At 56.4% G+C, this 22,971-nt stretch overlaps 10 protein-coding genes across 10 annotated transcripts; 3 read left to right on the top strand and 7 right to left on the bottom strand.

Annotated features, from left to right (window-relative positions):
- Positions 1 to 561: 561 nt before the first annotated feature.
- CORC01_06012 (tRNA pseudouridine synthase D) lies at positions 562 to 2,977 on the bottom strand (the record flags this gene model as incomplete). Its single annotated transcript, XM_022617654.1, has 2 exons — positions 562 to 2,812; positions 2,868 to 2,977. The coding sequence occupies 2 exons, from the start codon at positions 2,975 to 2,977 to the stop codon at positions 562 to 564; spliced, it is 2,361 nt and encodes a 786-aa protein (XP_022475895.1).
- Positions 2,978 to 3,335: 358 nt separating this feature from the next.
- On the bottom strand, positions 3,336 to 4,472 carry CORC01_06011 (amidohydrolase; the record flags this gene model as incomplete). The annotated part of the gene is made up of 1 exon (XM_022617653.1): positions 3,336 to 4,472. The coding sequence occupies one exon, from the start codon at positions 4,470 to 4,472 to the stop codon at positions 3,336 to 3,338; it is 1,137 nt and encodes a 378-aa protein (XP_022475894.1).
- A 1,146-nt stretch (positions 4,473 to 5,618) lies between these two features.
- CORC01_06010 (2OG-Fe(II)oxygenase) lies at positions 5,619 to 6,763 on the top strand (the record flags this gene model as incomplete). The annotated part of the gene is made up of 3 exons (XM_022617652.1): positions 5,619 to 5,660; positions 5,728 to 6,569; positions 6,631 to 6,763. 3 exons carry the CDS (start codon positions 5,619 to 5,621, stop codon positions 6,761 to 6,763), a joined length of 1,017 nt encoding a protein of 338 aa, XP_022475893.1.
- Positions 6,764 to 7,914: 1,151 nt separating this feature from the next.
- On the bottom strand, positions 7,915 to 8,445 carry CORC01_06009 (uncharacterized protein; the record flags this gene model as incomplete). The annotated part of the gene is made up of 2 exons (XM_022617651.1): positions 7,915 to 8,118; positions 8,329 to 8,445. The coding sequence occupies 2 exons, from the start codon at positions 8,443 to 8,445 to the stop codon at positions 7,915 to 7,917; spliced, it is 321 nt and encodes a 106-aa protein (XP_022475892.1).
- Positions 8,446 to 9,574: 1,129 nt separating this feature from the next.
- On the top strand, positions 9,575 to 11,036 carry CORC01_06008 (uncharacterized protein; the record flags this gene model as incomplete). The annotated part of the gene is made up of 4 exons (XM_022617650.1): positions 9,575 to 9,616; positions 9,677 to 9,834; positions 9,898 to 10,748; positions 10,885 to 11,036. The coding sequence occupies 4 exons, from the start codon at positions 9,575 to 9,577 to the stop codon at positions 11,034 to 11,036; spliced, it is 1,203 nt and encodes a 400-aa protein (XP_022475891.1).
- A 165-nt stretch (positions 11,037 to 11,201) lies between these two features.
- Positions 11,202 to 12,063, bottom strand: CORC01_06007 (protein tyrosine phosphatase-like protein; the record flags this gene model as incomplete). The annotated part of the gene is made up of 3 exons (XM_022617649.1): positions 11,202 to 11,296; positions 11,361 to 11,711; positions 11,826 to 12,063. The coding sequence occupies 3 exons, from the start codon at positions 12,061 to 12,063 to the stop codon at positions 11,202 to 11,204; spliced, it is 684 nt and encodes a 227-aa protein (XP_022475890.1).
- A 502-nt stretch (positions 12,064 to 12,565) lies between these two features.
- CORC01_06006 (uncharacterized protein) lies at positions 12,566 to 13,750 on the bottom strand (the record flags this gene model as incomplete). The annotated part of the gene is made up of 1 exon (XM_022617648.1): positions 12,566 to 13,750. One exon carries the CDS (start codon positions 13,748 to 13,750, stop codon positions 12,566 to 12,568), a length of 1,185 nt encoding a protein of 394 aa, XP_022475889.1.
- A 1,571-nt stretch (positions 13,751 to 15,321) lies between these two features.
- CORC01_06005 (uncharacterized protein) lies at positions 15,322 to 17,583 on the bottom strand (the record flags this gene model as incomplete). Its single annotated transcript, XM_022617647.1, has 4 exons — positions 15,322 to 15,883; positions 15,942 to 16,343; positions 16,402 to 16,718; positions 16,777 to 17,583. 4 exons carry the CDS (start codon positions 17,581 to 17,583, stop codon positions 15,322 to 15,324), a joined length of 2,088 nt encoding a protein of 695 aa, XP_022475888.1.
- Positions 17,584 to 19,106: 1,523 nt separating this feature from the next.
- CORC01_06004 (WW domain-containing protein) lies at positions 19,107 to 20,033 on the top strand (the record flags this gene model as incomplete). Its single annotated transcript, XM_022617646.1, has 1 exon — positions 19,107 to 20,033. One exon carries the CDS (start codon positions 19,107 to 19,109, stop codon positions 20,031 to 20,033), a length of 927 nt encoding a protein of 308 aa, XP_022475887.1.
- Positions 20,034 to 20,479: 446 nt separating this feature from the next.
- On the bottom strand, positions 20,480 to 22,839 carry CORC01_06003 (uncharacterized protein; the record flags this gene model as incomplete). The annotated part of the gene is made up of 2 exons (XM_022617645.1): positions 20,480 to 22,450; positions 22,504 to 22,839. The coding sequence occupies 2 exons, from the start codon at positions 22,837 to 22,839 to the stop codon at positions 20,480 to 20,482; spliced, it is 2,307 nt and encodes a 768-aa protein (XP_022475886.1).
- Between the last annotated feature and the right edge of the window lie 132 nt (positions 22,840 to 22,971).

Genomic DNA, 22,971 nt, shown 5'->3' with positions numbered 1-22,971 from the left:
GCTACCGAGGAAAGCGTCAAACACATCACAAGCGAAACAGGAACAAAGAACCGAGTTCAAAGGGAGACTACTCTGTATCGATGAAGCAATCAAGCGGAAGAAGAAGGCCATTTTTCATGATTTAATAAGCGACGGGCATACGAGCACAGGATTGCTGATGTTGCCTGCGCCTTCAGGGGGACAAATTCACTTTCTGGATATATGTAGCGGAGGCAGAGATGCACCGAGACGAGCGGCAGCGGTCAATACTCGATTAAGAATGTTTGCACTGTTGTGATTCAAGCGATTACCAGTTGGGGTTGGAGCAATGCAAAAAAGACTCTGCCGATGTTGATGGGGTTATACTTTTCTCCACGGCCGAGGAACCATACGCTCTGGATTGGGACTGAAGTTGCCAGGGGAATTCCAGGTAGCATTTTACATACGCTCGATTCAACGATTCTCTCCAAGGGGGGTATCTAGTCTACAACCATTTACATGCCAAGTAGATCACTTTTTAAGCCGGTGACGGCCTTTGTGTTTCTAGTGAAGTATTGCAAGATGCCGGCGGGTAAGGGGCTATCATGATTCCGTAACCGTAGTCTGAGAAGTCTCTGGAACCTCGGCATTATCGGTGACGACAGCAGCAGAAGCAGCGGGAGCAGAAGCAGGGACAACCAAAGGAGCCGCAGCGACTTCTGACTCGTCAACGCCCATCAGTTCCCGCAACGCGACGGTGGCGTAGGCGCTCTTGGGAAGCTGGAAGGTGACAACGACGGCCGTCTTGGTCTTTTCGGTAGACGGCAGATCGGGCTTCTCGGCGACGACGTCGTCCGTAACGGCCTTCACCTCCGCCTCGGCCTCGGGCTGCTTCTGCTGCTTTCCGTCGGTCTGCGTTGCATCTGCCATGGGCTCATCCGTCTTGCTGGCTTCGCCCTCTGCCCCCTCGTCCATTGTAGTTTCCGTCTCGGTCTTGGCTTTCTTACTAGCCGCATCCGGCTCCTCGGCGCCGCCCTCCTCCCGGCCCCGCTTCTTCCCTGCCGCACCCGCACCCGCACGCGCGGCGGCGCGGATACGGTCCATATCCGTGGGATGCATCTTCTCCTCGTCGTCCTCGTACGTGCGAACCTCGAAAGAGGGTTCCGAGAGGAAACGCACGACGACTTTGCGGTACGCGCCAGGGAGGCTGAATTCGCGGTGGCGGCGGAGCATGTCGTGCGGGTCCAGGTCGCCGTTGTCGCGCATAAAGTCTTTGTAAAAGGCCCCGACTGCGTTTGTGGGATAGGCGACGGAGTGGCCTGGGGAAGGGAGGACGATGTCATGAATTGTATAGGTTCCTGAGGCGGCTTCTGAGGCGGTCAGGGCGCGGGCGGAGGATGATTCTGCGTCGTCGTCTTCGTCGGCATCGGGGTTTGAGGTGGGTGAGTCGACGAGGACAAGGTCGCCTTCGACTACCTTACCGCCGTACAGGCGCCAGCGGTGGCTCGCCGCGTGGTTCCAAACATAGGACTGATAGGCGTGGAGGTACATGTTGCGTAGGCCGCGGGTGATGCTTGTGAGGGCGCCGATGAAGTCCCGTCGGGATGGGGCGGTGGACCGGCCGAGGTGGCGGATGAGGCTCGCTTCGGCAGAAAAGCGGCGCGGGAGGTGGGAGAGAGCCTCGTCGGCGGAGCCGCCGTCGCGGAAGACCATGCAGGCGCGATGGCGGTTGAAGTCGTCGCGGGCGTGGCCCTGGTCGGGGACCTCGCCTGCGACGGCGCGCTTGGCGATGGCTTCATCGTAGAAGAGGATCGCGTTGACGGCGCCCTCGAAGTCGCCTTGCAGGAGCAGGCGGCCTACCTCGTGGGTGCCGACTGCGTGAGTGCCGAAGCGCTGATGGCCAAAGTAGTTTATCCAGCCTGGGTTGTGCATGCTCGCCATGGCGGCCTCGACGGAGGCCCGGATCTGGGAGCTGCGCTCCGGGGGGGTAAGATTGGGGGAGCCGGCGACGAGGCAGTCTTTCAGGGCGATGACGAACTCGTTGCCCCTGTGGGCGCCGAGGTGGATTGGGGCGTGGGCGTAGCGGTAGTCGCCGACGGTGACGCCGAAGAGGCGGGCGCGGAGGAGGGCGTCGGCACGCTGGCCGCGGACGGAGCAGCGCTGCGTGGTGGCGGCGCGGCGGTCCTTGGTGCCCGCCGTGCCGATGGCCTGGGGTTTGATGCGGAGAGCTTTTGAGATCTGGTGCAGGGCGTCCATGGTGTCGCGGTTCTCTTTGTACAGTGTGAAGTGGAGGTACTCGCCCTCGCCGGGGGCCACGGCTTTGACCTTGGGCTTCTTTTGCTTGTTGTCGCGGCCATTGTCGCGGCCGCCGCGCATGCCCTTGCCCTTCCCGCGAGGGGGCGGGACCCTCGCGACGATGGCGCCCGTGGGGTCTGTAGTGGTGTCGATGGTGGAGTTGAAGATGCGGCGGACGTTCTGGTGGAGCTGGGAGCGCTTGTCTTTGTCGTCCATAACGGGGGAGGTGACGGGCTCGGTTTTGGCGTTCTTGTCGGCGGATATCGTTTGGTAGATGGCCAGGAGCTGGTTGGAGAAGTCCTCGTTTGTGAGGGAAGCGATGAGGGCGATGTCCTCGGCGGGGACTTGGGGGACAGCGGGCTTCTCGGCCACCTCTCCGTCTCGTGATGGCTCTTCCGGCTTGGGCTCTTCCTCTTTTTTATCTTCCACTATGGGAGCAGGAGGAGGTGGCGGTAGGGGAGGGGCGATATCCTCCTTTGGCGGCGGGGGAAGGCGCGTCTCGGTGAGGTGGAGGACGGAGCCATCTTTGTTGATTTCATAGACTTGAAAATCGGTGTATCTAAGTGGCTACGTTAATGACGAAGTATCATGATGTAGTAGCCTGGGTAGCTTACCTCTTACGCATATCTCCAGTCCAAGCTACCATGCTCGGCGCGATGCGCTCAGTGATGCCGAGGGTGGCATCGAGGCGCGTGCCGTTGGAGCGGCGGACTTCGGCCGCCATGGTAGTTGATATTGATATCCAGTAGAGGTTGGCAGGTATGCTTGAGTGAAAAACAGGTAGAATTCGAATGAATTGATGAGCCTGATTGTTCAAGGATGAGATGTGGGATGGACCTTGATCGCGGGGCCAACTGCCATATTTTCAGTAAATGCCAGCAGAAACCGGTCGATGAGACGAAACCTGGAAGGCGGTATAAGCAAGTCCCACCTATTCCGTCCCGATATGGAAAGCGGTCAGGTTGGCTCATCCACTCAAGCCAATTCTCACTGAGATTCGCTCATTTCATCTCAATGAGATCAATCAGTAACTTTCACCAGGTTCTTTTCTTATTTTATTTTCTAATGTCAAAGCTACTTTCTTAATCCGTCTTCAATCTCAGAATTTCAATCGCATTGCCGCCCATGATGGCCTTGGCCTGCTCACTTCCCTCGCCGACTGCCACAGCAACGGCGTCGGCATTCATGCTCACACTCTCCCACTCGCCCTGCTCATCAGAGGTCAATGGCGGGAAGAAGGGGTGGTCGGTACCAAACATGAGCCTGTCCGCTCCGCTGGCGTCGATGGCCGCCTTCAGCCCGACCTCTGAGTAGATGACGGCGTCGAGGTAGATCTGCTCCTTGAGCACGCTCCAAATCGTCCGACGGCCTTTGCCGACCTTGCCCTCGCGCACCAGCTGTCCGTCGTGCATGATGCAGCTCTCGATGCGTCCTGCTAGGAAGGGCAGCGTGCCGCCGCTGTGAGCCAGGAGCATGCGCAACTCGGGCACGTCATCGAAGACGCCGGCCAGGTACATGCGCGCCACAGCGATGGTAGTCTCCATCGGAAATCCCAAGGCCAAGGGTAGCACGTGGCCATACTCGTTGCTCGCCCTGGGGCCCCAGACGTCGTTCGGCAGTCCGTAGTGTGGGTGCAGGAAGATGGTCAGGTGGGCGGCGGCAATGGCCTTGAAGATGGGCAGCAGGTTCCGGTCGTCGAGGCCTTTGCCCAGCCCCGACGTGCCGAGGATAATGCCGCGGCAGTACTTGAGCGCCTTGACGTGTTGGATGGCCTCCAAAATGGTCTCGAGGGGCGCCGTCAGGGGCAGAGCGGCAAAGAAGAAGAGGCGACCCGGATGCGCGGCGCACATGCCGTCAAATTCCTCATTGACACCCTTGGCCATGGCGCCCGATTCGGAGCCGTCGATGAAGTCGAGCCACGGATTCGCCAAGGAGACGACCGAGATGTCGATTTTGTGCGAGTCCATGAAGTGGATCTTCTGGTCGAGCGAAGCGTAGTGGGAGGTCAGCGGCCGGCCAGGAGGCTTCGCTGAAGGATCCTTTGTCGCCTCATCCAGGGCTTGTTCCTCCGAAGCCAGGAGGATGAGGCGCGGGTCTGGTGTTTGCGGGAAGCTGCGCACGACGGGAATGGTGGTTCGAGATTCGAGGATCTTGATATAGGACGGTGGGTACATATGGGTGTGGATGTCCACCACCGTCATGGGCGTTGAGGAGGCCATTGTGCGATCCGCCGAGCAGACGACGTCTCTTTCCTTGAAGTCTGAAGTCTTCGTCTTCACTTGGTGCTGGCGTCGAGATGAGCCGAAGTGAGGGCAGCACGGCGATTAGCAGTCTTGGTGATCGATCTACTTGTTGTCAGCCTGTGGGGACTTTGGAGATTGAAAACCCAAGATGCTGGGCAGACTTACAAGATGAAGAAACTCACTTGCAGCCGAGGTGGTGGAAGATGCCAGCTTACTTACTCTGCAATCCAGAAACAAGAAAAACCGAGCCTGTTGTTGTTGTTGTAGATAGTCTACCCTTTATCGGAAGCTTTCCCGGGACAAGCAGGCAAGCTGTGCTGCCCCTCGTCTTCCTTTTAAAAGTAAGTACCAGTTACCTGGCAAACTACGTCTTTCCAGGAAGGTGATGAGGTCGCCTTGACCCGCACCTCGTGCTCTCAGGGCCCAATCCTTGTTCCCCTCAAATGCAAGCGCCTCAATGCACCATCCTCACAAACCCCACACGCGGGCGTCTCCAACTGCGGTGGGCTACATACAACCCAATGGAATCCTTCCCTTTTCGAGTATCTTTCTACCCCGCCGTTATCTCAACCGCTTCTGCGCGCCGGCCTTTAACGCACCACCGGCCTCTTATCATCGTCCTTTGCTTTCCCACCTCCTCTTTAGTCTTCACCTCGTTAGCGGGGGGTAACGCCCCATTTCGTCTTACACATATGTATAACGTGTAGGAGCTCGCCGACGAATATGTCTGGTGCAAGTGCGGACCCAGCCGGTCTTGTCTCTCCCCGAGATCTCCAAGGGTCCTCTCCCGTAATGCCCCGTCTGGCCGGGATCAATAAGGGGACGCCTGGCCCCGTCCGGACTGATTAGACGGCGCCGGTGGTTGGCTGTTTACTTACGAAGTTAATGCTTGGCCTCTGGTTGGCTGAGCCGCACCGTCACTCACACAATCGACGGATAGATATAAGTCGCTCGGAACCTATGCCGCACGGATTTAGTGACGAACCTTATCGTGACTTCTTACTCGAGATCAAATCTCGCTCTGTTGCATGTGATGCTCCCAAGTTTTCACTGACACGTCCACCTTTGAATCCTCGATCACCACTCATCTCCCAACCCTGTGAAACCAACAGCAAGATCATCATGGCAGCTACAGCAGTAGACAAGGAGGGCCTCTTCATCCCCGTGAGTGACATCAGTGACATCCTTTCTTCAACATTCCTAGAGTATCACCACTCACCCAAGACCACAGCTCATCGACTTCTCGGCCTTCCTCAATGGCGATGCCGCAAAGCGCACCGAGACCGCGAAGCAGGTCCTCGAGGGCTTCCAAAACGCCGGCTTCATCTACCTCCAAAACGTGCCCATCAGCCCAGAGCTGCGCGCCGCCACCTTTGCCAAGTCGGCCGACTTCTTTGCCCAGGACGAGGCCGCCAAGCAGGCCCTCGGCTGGACCACCCCACAGGCGAACCGCGGTTACTCGGCCCCCGGCCGCGAAAAGGTCAGCACCCTCAAGACAACTGAAGAAGTCGAAAAGGTCCGCGCGGGGAACCCTGACCTGAAGGAGAGCTTCGAGATCGGCCGCGACGGCGAGCCGGACCACCCGAACCAGTGGCCCGTCGAGCAAGACGGCACCCGCGTCAACGGGTTCAAGTCGCAGATGCTCGAGTTCTTCACGCAGTGCAAGGCGCTGCACGTCGAGGTCATGCGCGCCATCGCCGTCGGCATGGGCCTCGACGACAGCCACTTTGACGGTTACACGGACGCCGGCGACAACACGCTGCGCCTGCTGCACTACCCCTCTGTCGACCCCAACGTCTTCAAGGTCAACCCGGGCCAGGTCCGCGCGGGAGAGCACAGCGACTACGGCTCCATCACGCTCCTGTTCCAGGACGACCGCGGCGGCCTCCAGGTCCAGAGCCCCAACGGCCGCTTCGTGGATGCCACGCCCATCCCCGGGACCGTAGTTGTGAATGCCGGGGACCTGCTTGCGCGGTGGAGCAACGACACCATCAAGAGCACGATTCACCGCGTCGTGGAGCCGCCGAGGAAGCCTGAAGACGGGACGGAATATCCTCCGCGCTACAGCGTTGCGTGAGTGGTGCCATTATCTCTTTGACAAAGAACATTGTCGCGTACTGACTATGGTAAATAGTTACTTTTGCAATCCCAACTTCAAGAGCCATATTGAGGCTATCCCGGGGACGTACGCAACGGAGGCGGAGAAAAAGTACGATGGTATCAACACTGGGCAGTATCTCGTGCAGAGGCTGACGGCCACGTACTAACGTGTTTCAAAATGCTATTTAAAAAGATTGAGTCGATGTTTAGAAGCGAGTTAAAATGCATTACTTCAACTTGAAGCATCACGTCCCCTAAATGGGGCTTCCTGCAGTGCGATGTTGACGATGTTCGATTTTTCCCATCTCAGGGGGTGGTTAGTTTTGCACCCTTTAGAGACAAACCTGCCCTACACTTTTATTAAAACTCCGAGGTCATTTTCGGGCTGAAAGATCAACATTCAGTGGTCCCAAATATTATATATGGTGTATCTTACCAGTATTGGTTTAGAGACAGGATATGTCGGATCACATAAAAAAGGAAATTATGCACCGAATATAACAAGAAATAGGAGACCGTAGCTATAGCACTATTAAACTGCATATTAACAACAAAAAATCTATTTCAAATAATCCTAAACGCCACAACATGGCTCACCGTCAGATGTCGTCCGCGTGACTATAGCTCCAACGCCGGGACGTCTTCTATCATAGTTTCTACTACCAAGGTCCAGAAGAACCTCTACCAACGCCCCAACATTGCACGATCACCGTCAAACACACCGCCGAGACCACCGCGCTGACTTTGACCTTGTTTCGGGAGCCATGGAACAGCACGTACATCGACAAGGGAACCCGCACGGTTAAGGGTACGTATACCATTCGCCGATAAAGGTCCGCCTCGGTCCGCAGTGTCTGCGACCGCTCTGTCCACGACGACCAAAAAGCGAGTCTGGCTTTGCGTCAAATGAGGCTGGATAGGAACAACAGGCCGCCGCTCGAGGTGATTTCCTTCCAGCTGGTGGTGACGGGGCGTCTCTTACTGTTGCATCACCAAGCAACGATATGGATCAGACCCAGGAAGAGATCGTCTCCGGAGAACAAGGGGCAGCGGCATAAGCTGCGAAGCCATCGTGAGCCTGAAATCGGAAGCAGTTTCGTGAAGATCCAGGGGATTCGGCCAACGATTTGGTGTGGAGAATCTTGACATTGTAAAGACCCTGACCGAGGAAGTTGTCTCGTTCAATCTTGACCCTCGGAACGCCAGCTTTAAGTGAGAGCCTGTTTCTGAGCTCTAATAGGTAGCGATATTCCAGATCCTCCAGTCCCTCCCCTTTAAGCATAGGTAGAATGTGGCAGACAAAAGGCGGAGGTTCCATCTAGAGAGAGAAGAAGGCGCTGAGCGGACTCCTTGCGTTCAAGACAACGACGAACCCGTCTCCGTCACTGCCACCGTCTTGCTCGTCATCCACCGGATCCTTTTCTTTAATGAAGAAGTATGCGTCTCCATCGGTCATAAGAACACTTGAACGCAATGACAGCGCTCCATTACTTCTGGTATGCTTCCTTTGGGGCCACACCCACTAAACGTTCGGGACAGTCGTCAGGGTGTTGAATGTGGACCGTTCCATACTGCTTATGTATGTCCGAATCAAAATGGGGATCGGCCCTCTGATGCTTAGACTTCCTGATATAAAAAGTCTTTCTACGGTTCTCTGAATGATACCACAGGAGATCGTGACCAGGTTCCAACGTGGTCTGACGTATTCATCAGCGAGGGTAGTTTCACTTACTGCAAGAATCTTGTCGAACTTGCTGTCCACCATGCAACTGAGCACACCATACGACCCTATCGTCAGGTCTTCGATGACTGGAAGCGTGATACAAAGACTGTAGCTCGTCATTTCCATGATTTAGTTTCTTTTGATAGACAGTTCTAGTCTGGGTGCCAAACCACCCGGTAAAGTCTTCAGGGCTCGAGGCCAACGCGCCATGCGTGATAACACCAGCCGAGTTCGCTAAATCACCAGAGAAACGAGTCGACGCGAAGTCGCGCGTCAACCTCTACGCGAGTATAGAGTCGTCAGGAGACTGTTTAATGACCTAAAGCTGCAGTCTCTCAAAAGTCCTGCCCCTCTCGTCATAGAGCAGGGACATGTTCACTTCGATTACGCCAAGAAGAGAGTAGGCTCAATCCTACGCCCTCGTCATCTGTCGCCGAGCAGCCGACGCCATGCGCACGGCGGTTTAAGCGCGACGGAAGTCGGTGCGGTATATGCTATCTAGGAGGTACTTTCCCGTTATATTGGTGATGGACTCATTCTCGGGCGCCAGCTAGGCACCGTTGCCGAACTTCTCCCAGACAGCGGTGAAGAAGACGGTGCCGGGGGCGGGCAGCTCCTGCAGAGTCCAGCCTCTCCTGAACCACCGACTGTTGCTTAATCGACAGCCGAGCCTATTCGGGTTGTCGTCTGTATGGACATCTTCAAGGTAGGCATAGCAGATGACGGCATCCGCGTACCACTGCCTCGGAGATCATGCAGCTCGCTCAGCCTTACGAGCTGAGGCGGGCAAGCTCGGCCGTCTGCATGTCTCTACAAGGTACCTTACTTGGTCAATGAACCAATGAGCAGACCTGGTGCGACAAGCTGTAGATATAAGCTGTAGGAAAGAAAAGAGGAACTGGCCGTCTGTATCTGATTCTTTTCTCGCATCACTTGATCTCGATTTTTAGTTTGGAGGCAGAATCGTCGCTTGGCACTGTGATATCTTGGTCAGGTGGAAAGTGGAAAGTTCTGTGTAAGCCAGTGGAGGACGGGATGCTTTTCTCTAAGGGAGGCAATGTAGGGATGCTGTCACATGGCCCCCAGTCATGGGCGAGTTGGCGGGGCGGGGCGGGGCACCCCCACCCCCACACTGTTGCATACCCGCACTGTTTCGATACTGTGCGCAGACGTCAAGCTCCCAGCTCATCGACGATTGCGCATAGCTGTCCAAAACCACCCTGTTCGCTCAAGTAACATCTCATGGAGAAGTAAGATGAAGAAGACATTACTTTTAGTTTTCATCCACGGGTTCAAGGTGTGTGTGAAGTCCTCATCGAATCGGTTCTTTTGGTCACTAACGTACGTTTCCGCACAGGGGGGTGACGACACCTTTGGCGACAAGGAGGGCTTCACGGCGCAACTGCGCGCAGACCTCGCCGCTGCCCTGCCCAAGATCAACGTCAACGTCCTCGTTTATCCCAAGTATGAGACGCGTGGCGATTTGGGAGACTGCGTGAGCCGGTTCCGCGACTGGTAAAATCTCTGTCCCGTCACAGCCGACCGACAGACAAGACTCCCCGCTGACGCAGCCACTAGGCTCCTGGAAAAGGTCATCGACCTGGAAGTTGCAAACGGCACCTCGTCACCGACGGTCGACCCCTCGGTGCGGGTAGTCCTAGCGGGACACTCCATGGGTGGTATTGTCGCCGCCGAGACCGTCATCGGTCTCACGTCAGAGAAGCCAATCTACTCAGAGGACGGCGTCGAAAAGGCCGCCGACTCCTCCACCGCCACCTTCAACAGCCTGATGTTCCCCTACATCCAGGGCGTCATCGCCTTCGACACCCCGTATCTCGGCATCTCCCCGGGCGTCGTCGCCCATGGCGCCGAAGGCCATTACAACACGGCCAACGCCGCCATGACGCAGCTTAGCGGCCTCGGCACGGCGCTATGGGGCGCGAAACAGGCCGCGTCCCCGTCCCCATCGAGAAACAAGGCTCCCGTCGCCGCGCTCCCCTCTCCGCCGGCGAACTCCTCACAGCAAGGCGGCGGCGGCGGCGGGTGGGGCTGGGGCAAGATCGCCATGGTGGCCGGCAGCGCGGCGGCCGTGGCGGCGAGCGCGGGCGCAGCGTACTACAACCGCGAGCACATAACGCAGGGGCTGACGTGGGCGACGTCGCACCTCGAGTTCGTGGGCTGCCTGGCCAAAGGCGCGGAGCTGCAGAAGAGGGTGCAATACATGGTCAAGCTCAACGCGGAGCTCGATGTCGGCTTCGCCAATCTGTACACCCGCCTCGGCAAGGCCGCAGGGTCCAAGGAGGTCAGCGTCGTCGGCACGGTGCTCGGCGGGGACCGGACGTTTTGCAACCTGCCCAAGAGGGACAATGGCGGGATTTGGAAGCAGGCTGTCAACGACGTTGCTACGGAGGAGACGCAGGCGCACATGAGTGAGTGAAAGCCCCTATTGCGAAGAGTCTCTTTGTGAACCTCCCCCCCCCCTTCCGTTTTCTTAGTGGAAACCCCAGTACCCAAGGTAATGATGGGGGGAAAGTGATCGAGCTTTCGCTAACTGAAATTGCCTAGACATGTTCGAGCCTAAGATGAACCCTGGGTACGAGAAGCTCAAGGAGGATGCGGTTATTACGATCGCCCAGTGGACGCGGAACGAGTGGTACGAGTCCAGCGGTGAGGACAAGCTCGCCATCAAGGAGGCGGGCGAGACTGCTACCGCTTGATAGACGATGATGTTCCATTTCCTCTATTATTACGTGCTGGAGCAAGGATGCACTTTTTAGACGCACATCCTCTCCTTTTTTTTTCTATAGCCATACCCGACAATTATATAGCCCCTATACCCCACCAAAATTCTGGATTTTCCCTCTCACTTCTTCCATGACCAATTATTGCGTCTTGGAGCGGCCCGCCTCCTCGGCCTTCAAGTTGCGCATGACTTTGCTCCTTTGCTTCATCATGTACGTGTACAGGATGTATGATCCTGTTCCCATTGTCAACAATGGCCTCGCCGTAGCTAGAAAAAAAGGAGGAAAGTGAACACATACCAGGAACGTAGATGGCAAGAATAGCATACGAGACATATGGGAAGAGCTCCCCAAACTGTCTGGCGGGCTCGGCGGCGTAGTAGATGAGCACGCACTCGCTCGTGATGCCGACGGGGTATAGTACGAAGAAAGTATTGTAGCGCAGCCAGGTCAGGGCTTTGGGCTGGAGGCCGCTGAGGGTCAGGGCAAAGTACGAGTAGCGAATGACCTCGGTGACGCTCCAGGCTAGTAGCATGGACGAGTACCAGGGGCTGCGGGCGAGGGAGGGGAAGGGGTAGACGACGCCCCAGACAAGGACGAAGCGGCTGAGGACCTGCATTACGGTCGTGAAGACGGGGGCCCGGACGACGCCTGTTTGGGGACATGGTTAGCTCTGAATCACTGATTGCGTGTATCTCTTTTTTTTCTCTCTTTTGATTTCGCGTAGAATGGAGGAGAGTATTGGGCTGAAGCAAGGACACGAACCGAGCAGCGCGTGAAGAACCTCCATCGCGGCCATGGTCTGCGTCCACCTCGTCCAGTCGCCCACCCCGAGGTGGACAAAGTGCGGGCCACGGAGGGCAAAGAGGGCGACGGTACGGCCGAGGACGGTGGCCCAGGCGACGGCGGAGACGAAGTTGTAGAGGATGAGGTAGCCGTTCTTAACGGGCGAGGACCGCCGTTGTGGCTTTATCGGCCGGGCTACTGCTGCTGTGTCGGACATTATTGAACTAGAGAATGGACCAGCTATTCGAGCTTCGTTTGCGGTTTCTCAGATCAGCGTGTAGGCGTGTGCGAAGCGAAGGTGGGCTTCAATTTGTTCTGTCGGTGTGATGTCGCGAGGTAATTTGGTGTGCACGGCGCAAAAGGACGGGAAGATTGTTGAGGGAGGTTGAGCTGCCAAAGGGTCCATCCAATTGTCCCACCACCCAATTGGGACCGAGGCACGCTGCCTGTGAGCGGCATGGCATGGCCCGGGGGTGCATCGGGACCAGATGTCCCACTCGCCGTATAAGGCATGTCGCGGCGCGCGTTGGTGCTGGTTTACAGGGGTCAAGCTCTGGATTTGAGATCCGATCACCCTTAGCTTCCGATTGAGAGATATTGACAACGAGCGTTCACTGAGCAAGCTTCAAAAATGTGTTTAATGATGTACTAAATAGATAAATCCCATATTTAAACCCCATTGCTATGCTGGCATTAAACAGATGCAGTTGTCTCATCAATCACGACCACAGTTGGTAGAACATGGCCGACATCAGCGCCACAGGCAACCAGAATGCCATGGCGCTAGACTGGCCCAGCAGTTGTCCGGGCGCCGTTCCATTGTGCAGCATGACGGCCTCGCCGATGGTGTTGGAAGAATCGATACTGCACACGACTTGACACTTGCCCTCGCCGCGACGGCGATCCAGGTGACCTCTGGGACCGAGTCCGGCTTGGTGGTAGTTATTGACTACGTCGCGCTTGGAGGACGACTCCGTGGAGTTGAACACCATCTCGATCCACTGGATCTGCAGGACGGCCGAGTGCCCGACCTCCATGACGCCGGACCACGATCCGCCGTCGCTCCACGAGTTGAGCATGACGCGGCTGGGATCGCGGGGCACCTGGAAAGAGATGCTCGACGTCTCGGAGCCGTCCACCAGCCAGGTGCTATCCTTGGAGTCCCAGTCCAGGCGGTGGACGGCCCAGTCGCGCCACGATGTGCCCTTGGGCATGGTGCCATTCTGCGTCGATTTTTCAATGGTGTTGCCGCTCGAGTCAAAGGATGGCTGGTTGGTGTACTGGATGCGGTCGTCGGGGTCCTTGGTCAGGACCTCAATATCGGCCTCTTGCACGTCGGCGTACGTGTCGGCTTCGCGGTAGGTGAAGAGCGCTGTACACGCGCCTGGGTCGCCGAGTGTGCGGGCGAGCATGCGGACGGATACGAAATGGTATCCCATCGAGACCGACTCCACCTCGGCAGAGGTCTGGAAGTCCTCAAGGCGAACAGTGCGCATGCTCATAAAAGTGTCAGAGGTTGCGTCATTGTCGTTGTTTTTCTCAATGTAAATGTTGTTTGGCGAGTTAACCATGTTAATCGTGGCATCGTTGCCGTCTTTTCCCTTAAGATTTGTGTTGTTCCAGTTCTGAATACCCCATATCGCATTCCATGCGTCAGAGTTGAAGTAGTCGGACGTCGTATTGGCGTTGGCACTCGCATCCCAGTCAGTGAGCACGTCTGGAACCCCAGCGTATTGACTGAGGTTGCGGAAGTCGAAGAATAAGTGGCTGGTGAAGTAGCTCTCCGACGTGTTGGTCAAATAGCAGTCGCACACCGAGTCAGCGACGTAAGGATGGTCATCAACCACAACCAACGGCAACAATGTGAGAGCCAGGTTCACAAAAGGTGCCCGTCTGAAAGACATCATTCCGCTGCTTGTCCGTGTGGAGCTTGGCGTTGGGGATGCGGCTCTGTCAGGAATACGATCGAAAGTCTGATGAGGCAGAGGAGATGGCGGGATGTAGGACGATTTATTAAAGAGTGATCGACTAATCGTTAGAGTGGATGTGTACACCCGCAGTCAAAGGCGACGTCGCTTTGGAGGTCGTCTCCTGCCACGGTGCACCGGAATGTGAGACGGGATCGTGCGTGCGCAATGCTTCTTTCCCTTCCGGATGCCATGCCATCCAGCAGCCACTAGATAGCCAGGCCCTCGCCTCACTCGAGAGAAGACAGTCCGGATCGAGGATCCAAAAGGTGGAGAGGGAACGTGGGGAGCCTAATTCAAATTGCGAAGCAAAGCGACCGATCCTCACGGAAACGGCGACGGGTTCTCCTGACGTGCTAGCGGACCACTTGGTGCCTCAAAGATTTGGAAACGTCCCTGGAGAGTTCAATTGCAGCAGGGACTGCGACGGCGGCGCAGGTTGGCAGGCACGGCAGGGTCGGGGGCGGCCTCCCCAGTGGTCACGACAAAAAGCTGGAGAGGCGACCTCTCATCAGGGACTGAGCGGGAACGCTAGGCGACGGTGATGATCTGGAGAGACTTGACCCGAAACGGGTCTTGGGTTGGGTAATGACACCCTCAACTGTCCGGATGCGGCGTCCGTCGCTTTGGTTCTGCGTCGTTAGCGTCGTGGTGAAGGAGATGCCGTGCCGCCCTAGACTTCTAGGCAGCGGATAGACGGCGATGGTAGGGCGGCCCAGCAATGTGTGCTATTTGTGGCCATAAAGAAACAACAAAAGGCCTGCGGTTGTCATTGGGACGTTGACGGACCGTGTGGTGGTCGGATGGCCGTGGAATACGATGTTTCTTCAGCTAACGTAGGGCCGGTGTTGTATCGGGGCGGATGGAAACATGAAATGAGAGGAACTAAGGTATCTTAGCGCTCTGCTCTAGGTACCCCGTGAGCCTTGAGGTCGGTGCGGCTACATTACATAATCGGGAACATGTGAAGGTGTCCCACACAACATTGTCCTATCAAGTGTTGTCTCCGGGTATCCCGGCCAACTACAAATCCTGGTCTACCTACAGGGCTGAGGATGGATGCGCCTCGAGCTCCATCTCACCATCTCGTGGCCGTAGAGGTCGTGCTCAGATAGGAGGCATGAGAACGCTAATTACTAGACTCGGTGAGTCTAAATCCTCTCGGATGCTCACCACAAGGCAATAGCCTACTTGAATCCCCTAAGCCGTTAGACTCGCAGCGCAGAAGGATCAGGTTGTTCATTAGAAGTAGCCATGTCGGATAAGAGCACCAGGTAACACTTGAAGTACGAGCTACCTTTTGCGAGTTGGCCGCCCATGTACTGTACAGCACATCTACCTCGTGAGAAGAATGAAACAACATAAAGTATTGCTGGCTCTCATCAAAACATGTGCGTCATGGAAATTCAAATCATCAAACGGAGTCGGCCCTTTTCCCCAGAATCCTATGGCGACTGTGCACCAACCGGCGAGGAAATTATTAGCAAGGAAATCGCTCCCCTTGAACCTCAGATGATGCCTTGGGTAAACTCATCCAGGATGGTCATCTCTTCAAAGTTCTCAATCAAGCGGTCAACCCTCGCCGCCTCGCGGTCCGTCACGGCGAGGTCGAGATCAGTCACAAACATCCCGGTAGCTCGGCCGCCCGCCTTGGGCCCCTTGCGGGCTCTGAGGTCTTGTAGCAGCCCCAGGGCTTCCGTCATGTCCATGCCTCCCTTCCTGACGACCATGGATAGGAGGCCGCCGGCGATCACTTCGGCAACGGTAAAGGAGCTGTACAGGGCCTGGTAGGCGCGGATGCAGCTGAGAAAGTAGGGTCGCCACTCTGGATTACTTATGTCGCTAGCTACGGCGTTGGCTACATGGATAAGGGCAGTGTGTCCGAAGATGCTGTACGTCGACTCCGGGTACAGCGCGTACACCTCGACGAGATCTTTCAGCTGCTCGACGGATGCCGCGAAAAAGGCGGGTATCTGGTCGGCCGACGGTGACCAGAACTTGAAGCCATGCTGTTTATCGCTTGGGATGAACGGCCTGAGGAGGTAGAGAACAGTACCGTGGAACCACATGCTGCGAAGATTGTCAATTTGCCTGCAGCGCACTACTGAAACCACGAATGTAGACGTACTGGCAGGCAAGCACATGGGATGGGCTGTGCTCGTCTCGTTCCATACTCTCAGACAAATTGTCTGCCCAGGACAGAAGCTTGCCATACTTCTCCAGCGCGAAAGCCTGGGATGAATGGCCTGGACTGGTGTCGTGCTGATAAACCCAGGTGATTTGAGAGGAAATGAGCCATAATTCGCAAAAGGCGGCAAAAGTGTCGGAGATTGCATGAGACCGTCCTCTTTTGGTGCGATTTCGGGATCGGGAACCAGCGTCAGAGTCTGACGAAGGCGCTGTGCTGTTTGCGCTGCTGCTACGCTCGTGCTCAGACCCGACTATTGGTTTCCCAAGCTTGGCCTTTCCTGGGATTGGAAGTGTCGGCGGGTACTCAGTCGTCGCGGGAAGACAAAACTGGGCTGTCATACTACGCTCTTCGTTAGGTGTGCTCCGTTGCGAAGGACAGCGTCAAAGAATGAGCTTACCTCAGAGAATTGAAGACTCCCCAGGCAACTTGAGCCGTCGCCCTAGCCTCTGGTTCTGACAGACGATTCAGGTCTACGAAGGTATATGCGTCGGGACAGCCAAAGAGTTTTAGACGCTTCGCCATAGCTGCTGTGTCTTTGATGAATTTCACATTGAGTTCACCGTTGCCATTGCAGCCGCTAGACTGAATCAAGAAGGCCAAGGCAGCGATGGTAGGCAGGGTATCATCATTATGAGCATGCCAGAGCTTGTTTGATTCATCTTCCAGCTCCTGACTCCACCGAGACGCCTCAGGTTGTTTTGCCGCATACGCTTGCTGGTCAAACTACTCAATGACAAAATCCTCAAAAAGGGGGGAATAGGGGATGACTAACACAAGCGAAAGCAAGCAGAGCATTGACGAGCAATGAAGAGCAGTACCGGACTTCGCCATAGACCAAGTCATTGAGGAACAGATCTGCATCAAATAAGCCCAAGATCGGATGGTCCGTTTCCAGATACAACGAGATGACCTCTGCTGCATCCTGATTACTGATGGGCACTACGGTCCAGAAGGCAATATTCAGATCTTTCAGACGGGGCTCATTGCGAATGCGTGGCGACGGGGGAGGGATAGGGCCCATCGGTGGAACAAAGAACGCCGAGTTGAACGTTCGAGGAGATTTTGCAGAGGCTGTAGAAGGACCATCTTCCAGGACTTCAGCCATAGTCGGGTATTCTGGTGCTCGGCGGTCCTCGAGAATCGACCCCTCCTCGGATGCGTCTTCAACCCGGGCGATTTTGGAAGGCCTGGGGTCGACGCTCTCCGGCATCTCGAGACGCCCCAATCTCCGGATTTGGGGGTACACAGTGGGATGGCGTCTTGTGAGTTCAAACTCGACGTTGGAAGAGATGTGAGGCAGGATCTCCCGGGCATCCCTTGGGCCTGACGGCCTTATCGCGCGAAGGGCGGCGTAAGGGTCGACGGCAAACTTTAGCTTCTTCAATGTCTGATGGGCAACATCATCCGGCATTGCCGTGAGCTGGCTCAACATGTCTCGAAGCATTTGGTTCTCTCGTTTCAGAGCCATCGCGGCCGTCTCAGTCTCATTAGCACTGATGTAGACACATTGTGTCTTTAGCTCTGTGCACGCTTTACAAGACGGACGTTTGCCGTCACACTTGAGCAGGGTTTTCAGCATACAACGAATGATGAGGGTAGGACATAATCCTTAAAGAGCAGGGTTATGCTTACTGCCTTTTTCTTGGACCGACAAGCGTTACAAGCAACCTTTGTACTTGGCAGACGTTTCTTGGATGATGACGAGGCTGGCATTAAACGTGGTGGAGGCGGCTGTGAGGCTTTTGGGGCCGGGAGCAGAGGCCGCAACGGCTGGGGCTTGGGCTGATCAGGCATGACAACCACCGGCCTCGCAGCTAGTGCGCCCAGACTGATGGAACGAGAAGCTACCTAGTCTTGAAGTCGGGTCTTTGCGAGGACGTCCTGTCGTACTGTGGAGAGGCGGGGGTCAAGGGGAGGTTGTTTCGCCCAGGGTTCTATAACGAAAGTGACCGCTCGCGACGGAAGTCAAGTGAGGGGTATTCGGCATACAGAAGAGAGGCAGAGGCAGCATAATAACCGATCGAGAAGCTGTTGAACGGCAGGCTGTGAACAAACAACTGTCCCAATGGGGAGAGCAAGGCAACACGTGAAGGCGATGGCTTGCGGAAGACGTCGACATTGGCTCTCGGTTCCAACGACAGTTGATGCGGCGTCCAGTAAGGATTGTGGGTGTCGGCTGGAAGAGTGATGAGGGTGGACAGGCTGGCAACCAATTCGGTGAGATGCCATGCAGGTTCTCGAAAGGAGCTGAGACAGGTGGCCAAGTCGCAAAGACCTTTCTCTGTGTAGGAGGTAAGAAGAGGAAAGAAACAACGGGTGGATAGATGGGGGGCCAGAGAGGAGAGAGAGAAGCCGAAGCGGAAAGGGCGAAAATAGAGCAGATGAGAGCAATGAGAATGGAGAGTCATGTATGTCGCATACTGCCTCCTCCGGAAAGCTAGGGTAATCAAACAAAACCGTGGTCCGGATCTGCCTCCGTTGCTCAATCTGCCGTCCAGTGAGAAGGTCTAGAAGGATCTATTTAACTGGGGATTTCTCAACGTGCTGCAGCAGCGCCTCAGCGGCCACTTCCCGTCATTTTTGAATGCGCCTGCAGTCTCCAATCTTTTGACCTCACCTAAGTGTATCTTAGTGCGACGGAAGGTAATGGTCGGTCGGTACGTATCTCGCCTTACCTTCCAGGGCTTGCAGAAGAATACGGTATCAAACCCCACACAGTGTTTCTAGTTGATCATATCAGTCTGACGCGAGTGCCTTATACAGTGTGGTCACGGATACCCCGGTGTAGGTCACCTTCCGCCTGTCAATCGCCGTCATGTTCCCATCCTTGGCGGCATCTTCCTTGTCTTCCAAATTTCAGGTGGACACTGCAGCACTCTGCTCCAAGCACCAACAAACCTGCGATTCTATCGTTCGCTTTCTTGCTCTTTCAGCCCACCCACCACGTGGTTCCAAATCGCCATCTTCTGTTAAGAGATGACGCTCTTGCTCAGCCGGCATAGCAATTCTTACCCGGTGACAGGCACTCTCAACTCACCCGCGAGCACACACGAAAGACAACCCACACCACTTCATTAAACCCTGCATTCCGACTTTGAAACCATGGCGTCAGACTCTCCGCAAACCGCCTCCCCGCGCAAGGCTGAGCAGGAACAAAGCAGACCGACCGATGATGCTTCCAACCTTAAGCAAGAGTCTACCGAAAATAAATCGACTCCTTCTGAAGGCGACGACAATAATAACAACGGCGACAGCAACACCTCGCGACGAGATTCGAGCTCTCCAGAGTCGGGCGAGGCCAGCTCAATTGGCTCTCCCGCACTTGCCGACGCCCGCGATGACCATCCTGCCTCTCCTACCAATGCGCCACCGCTCCCCAACGAGGCGCCGCCACTGCCCTCGGGAACTCCTCCAGCGACAGAAGATGACGGCTGGGACTTTCAGTGGGATCCGACATCTCAGGCATACTTCTTCTACAATCGCTTCACGGGCGCGTCACAATGGGATAACCCTCGCGTGCCTTCAAATCCAGCGACCGCCGGCGCAACTGTAGTACCGGCAGCCCCAGCAGCACCGGGCACGACCGCGATCGCGAACGCGAACGCGACACCCTCGGGCCCTCCTCCCCTACCGACGAACGATGCTCCCCCAGCCGGCGGCTACAATCCAGCCATTCACGGCGACTACGACCCGAACGCGTGGTACGCTAAAGGCAGCTCAGCCGAGGAGGACGAGGCGAACCAGACGTCCTCTGCGGTCAACGAATACGGCGCGACCGCTCAGTTCAACCGCTTCACCGGCCAGTTCCAGACCCTGGACGATGGCCCCGACCGCCATACGGACGAAGCCAAGAGCCGGCGACAGATGAACGCCTTCTTCGACGTCGACGCCGCGGCTAACTCGCACAACGGCCGGAGCCTCAAGGCCGAGCGCAGCGGCAAGAAGCCCAGCAAGTCGGAGCTCAAGCAATTCAAGGAGAAGAGGCGGGCGAAGAAGGAAGAGAAGCGGAGGGCTTGGTTGCGGGATTGATGCATGGGGTTCTGCGGTTGGCATTCTTTTCTTTTGAAGTCTGGGGTTTCCAGATTTTTTCCACAGCAAGAAAAAAAAACGGGCCTACCTTCGGGCTGTTACGGTGGGAAGGGGGATATTCTTCATACGGCGGCGTTTGAAAGAGGGCTATCATCGGCGGGAAGATGAAATTGGGATTTCGTGATGCAACCCCCCGGCTTGTCACGAGCGGGTCAATTATACACTTCACACAGACTTGTCAGAATAAGTCGGCCGCAATGGCTTTGGATACTGGACTTTAACAGTATCATGTACAGATACGGCCTCGACTACAACCGTCGAGAGCTCTATAGCAATCAAAATCAATACCCAGATCACTACTTTTTATTCGACCGGGACCTCGTCTCCAGTAGGGGTATTATGTCCAACTAAACGACAACAGGTGAATCCATCTCTTTCCCACGTCCTCACTCGTCGTCTGTCTCCTCTTCCTCCTCCTCGTCAAGATCCATGTTGAGGTGCACGCTTTCATCGTCGCTGTCGTCATCCGCATCCTCGACCGGCTTGGTGGCAACGGGTTCCGGCGCCGCAGCCACAATGGTCGTCTCGACCTCCTTCCTCTCGACGCTCTGTCTCTTGGGCGGGCTCGCGCCCTCGTCTTCGAGCTTGCGCTTCTGCGCGGAGGTGACGGCGAAAGGGTTGGCGACCTCGATCGAGGCTCCCGCGGCCTTGTTGGTGTACGGGTTGCTAATGTCGCCATCTTCATCACCTGCGACGAAGATGGTGCCGGCAGTGGCCTCGCCAGCCGCCTCCTTCATCTCCGCGTCCTGCGCGTCGCCCGCGACCTGGATCTCGGCGAGGATCTCCTCACCCGCGTCCTTGGTCTCCTCCTCGGCCTCCAGTTCCTCGAGCGTGATGTTGACGCCCTCGAGCGCATCCACAGGGGCTTGCGCGGCGGGGGCAGGGCGGATGTTGGAGCGCAGGATCTCGACGCCCTGATCGTGGGGGTACTGCTGCGAGAGGTAGGGGAGGATGCTGGGGAATATGGCACCTCCCTGATTGGTGTAGGGGTTCAGGACGCTGGCGAGCATGGCGGCCTTGTTGCGCGAGAGGATGGCCGTCTGGTCCAGGAGGCCGCGCAGGCCCGGCTTGAGGTGTCGCTGGGGCAGGTGGGAGAGAAGACTGGCGAGGAGGGAGTCCGCGGCGGCGAGGTGGTCCTTGTCGACAAGGGTTTGTCTGGAGGATGATGTGGTGGAGTCTGTGGTAGCTTGCGTGGGGAGGAAGAGGTCCGCGTTGGCAGCGATGTTGTTCTTCTTGGTTTCGCCCGCCGTCTTATTGTTGGCCGCTGGCTTTGCTTTCTGAATGTGGCCCGACTCTTGCTGGATGTCTCTGCAGCACGCGAGCGAGACGATGCCGAGAGTCTCGACGGTGAGCTTTTGCAGACCAGGGCCGACGACGGGGAGGGTTTCGTTGAGGAGCTTGTACGTTGCGGCACGGACGACGGGGATGTTCATACCGGAGCGGAAGACGAGTATCATGCTGTCGTGTATCTCTGGAATGGTCGAGAGCGCGTTGTGCTCCAGCCTCTTCACAAGGACCAGAAGCAGATCCAAAGCGGCGACGTGGACGTCGGGCACCGCGGCCCACAGCTCCTCCTTTTCCTCCCTGCCGACGGCGGCTTGGGTCTCGAGCGCTTGGTCCCATGATTGGGACTTGGAGTTGCGGCTGATTAGCGAAACACGAGAGACCATATCCATGAGAGCCGCGACGGGGATTGTAACGGGCGTCTTAGTCGAGTGGCGGAGGGCATCGGCCATGTATTGGAGCAAGCCGACCAGTCTGTCACGGCCAGCAGAGATGCCTGTCCAGTTGGGTAGCTGGTCGGGCATCTCGAGACCCTGCGGGACGGTATCGAAGTCGACCTTGGAGCGGGTGTACGGCGCCGAGGCCTCCCAAGACTCCTGCACGGCGCGGAAAACCTGATCGGCTGTAAAGTGGAAGTCCTTGCGCAATTCGTCGACCAACTTGACCCAGTCGTCGCTGGGTCCCGTTTTGCCTGCCGTGGTCAGTGGCAGGGAGATGGCCAGATGTCTGCTTGCCCGGCGGAGAGAATGAGGAACGGTTGCTCCATCGGAGGAGGTAGGCGCCAAGTAGGGCTTGATGGCCGTCCTAATCTGGCCGTTGAAAGGGCGGCAGGTCGTTGGGTACAGGGGGATCATGGCGGAGAAGGCGTCTAGGACAGTCTCAACGACGGCGAGCGGCGTCTTGAGACGCTGCCCTGCGCCTGGGAGCTTGATCATCTGAATACATGCGTTGAAGAAAGTCGGTATGGTTGGTGTGGCGATTTCTCTTGTGAGGGTTTGGTAGCTGTGGATGAGACTGTATATGCGCACGAGTGTGACAATGGCAATCTCCTTTACCGGGAATGGGTCGTTTTTCTGAAAAGCAGAGTCAGTGACCAGAGCGAACACGATATCGGAATTTCGCGTACCTGAAGCATCCCCAAAAGCCCCCGAACCCAGTTGCCGGACTCCTTGAGACACTCCCAGCCGCCTACATCGACGACGGCCTTGACGAGAGTTGCGCCGGTGAAGCGGCCAGTGGCACTCTTGCCATTCAGCAAGGTTGTGATGATCGTCCTCAGCTTATGAACCAAGCTTGAGACTTCGGACGAGTTGAATGTAGCTTTGGGATCATGAGGCGCAGACAAGACATCTTTGCAGCGGAGGACGTGGTTAATGAGGGCCGGGATTGAGTGAGGAAGTTGAGCCGGTGGTGTCGATGTTAACTTGCGGCATAAGACCTTCAGATCCGGCGGGAGAGACATTGTACTGAGCGATCAGGGTTGAAATAATAGTGTAAGAAACCAATTGAGAGCCCTCCTTCGTGTTTGAAGCACCGCAGTGAGAGGAAACACGCAATATCTCGAATCACAGCCAAAAGAATGCACCCGGCGTTG

This window comes from Colletotrichum orchidophilum (assembly GCF_001831195.1).
Source record: "Colletotrichum orchidophilum strain IMI 309357 chromosome Unknown Scaffold_43.1, whole genome shotgun sequence".
In the NCBI taxonomy this organism is placed as follows: Eukaryota; Fungi; Ascomycota; class Sordariomycetes; order Glomerellales; family Glomerellaceae; genus Colletotrichum; species Colletotrichum orchidophilum.
Note: the sequence above shows the minus strand (reverse complement) of the source record. Positions and strands in the feature narration are given on the sequence as shown.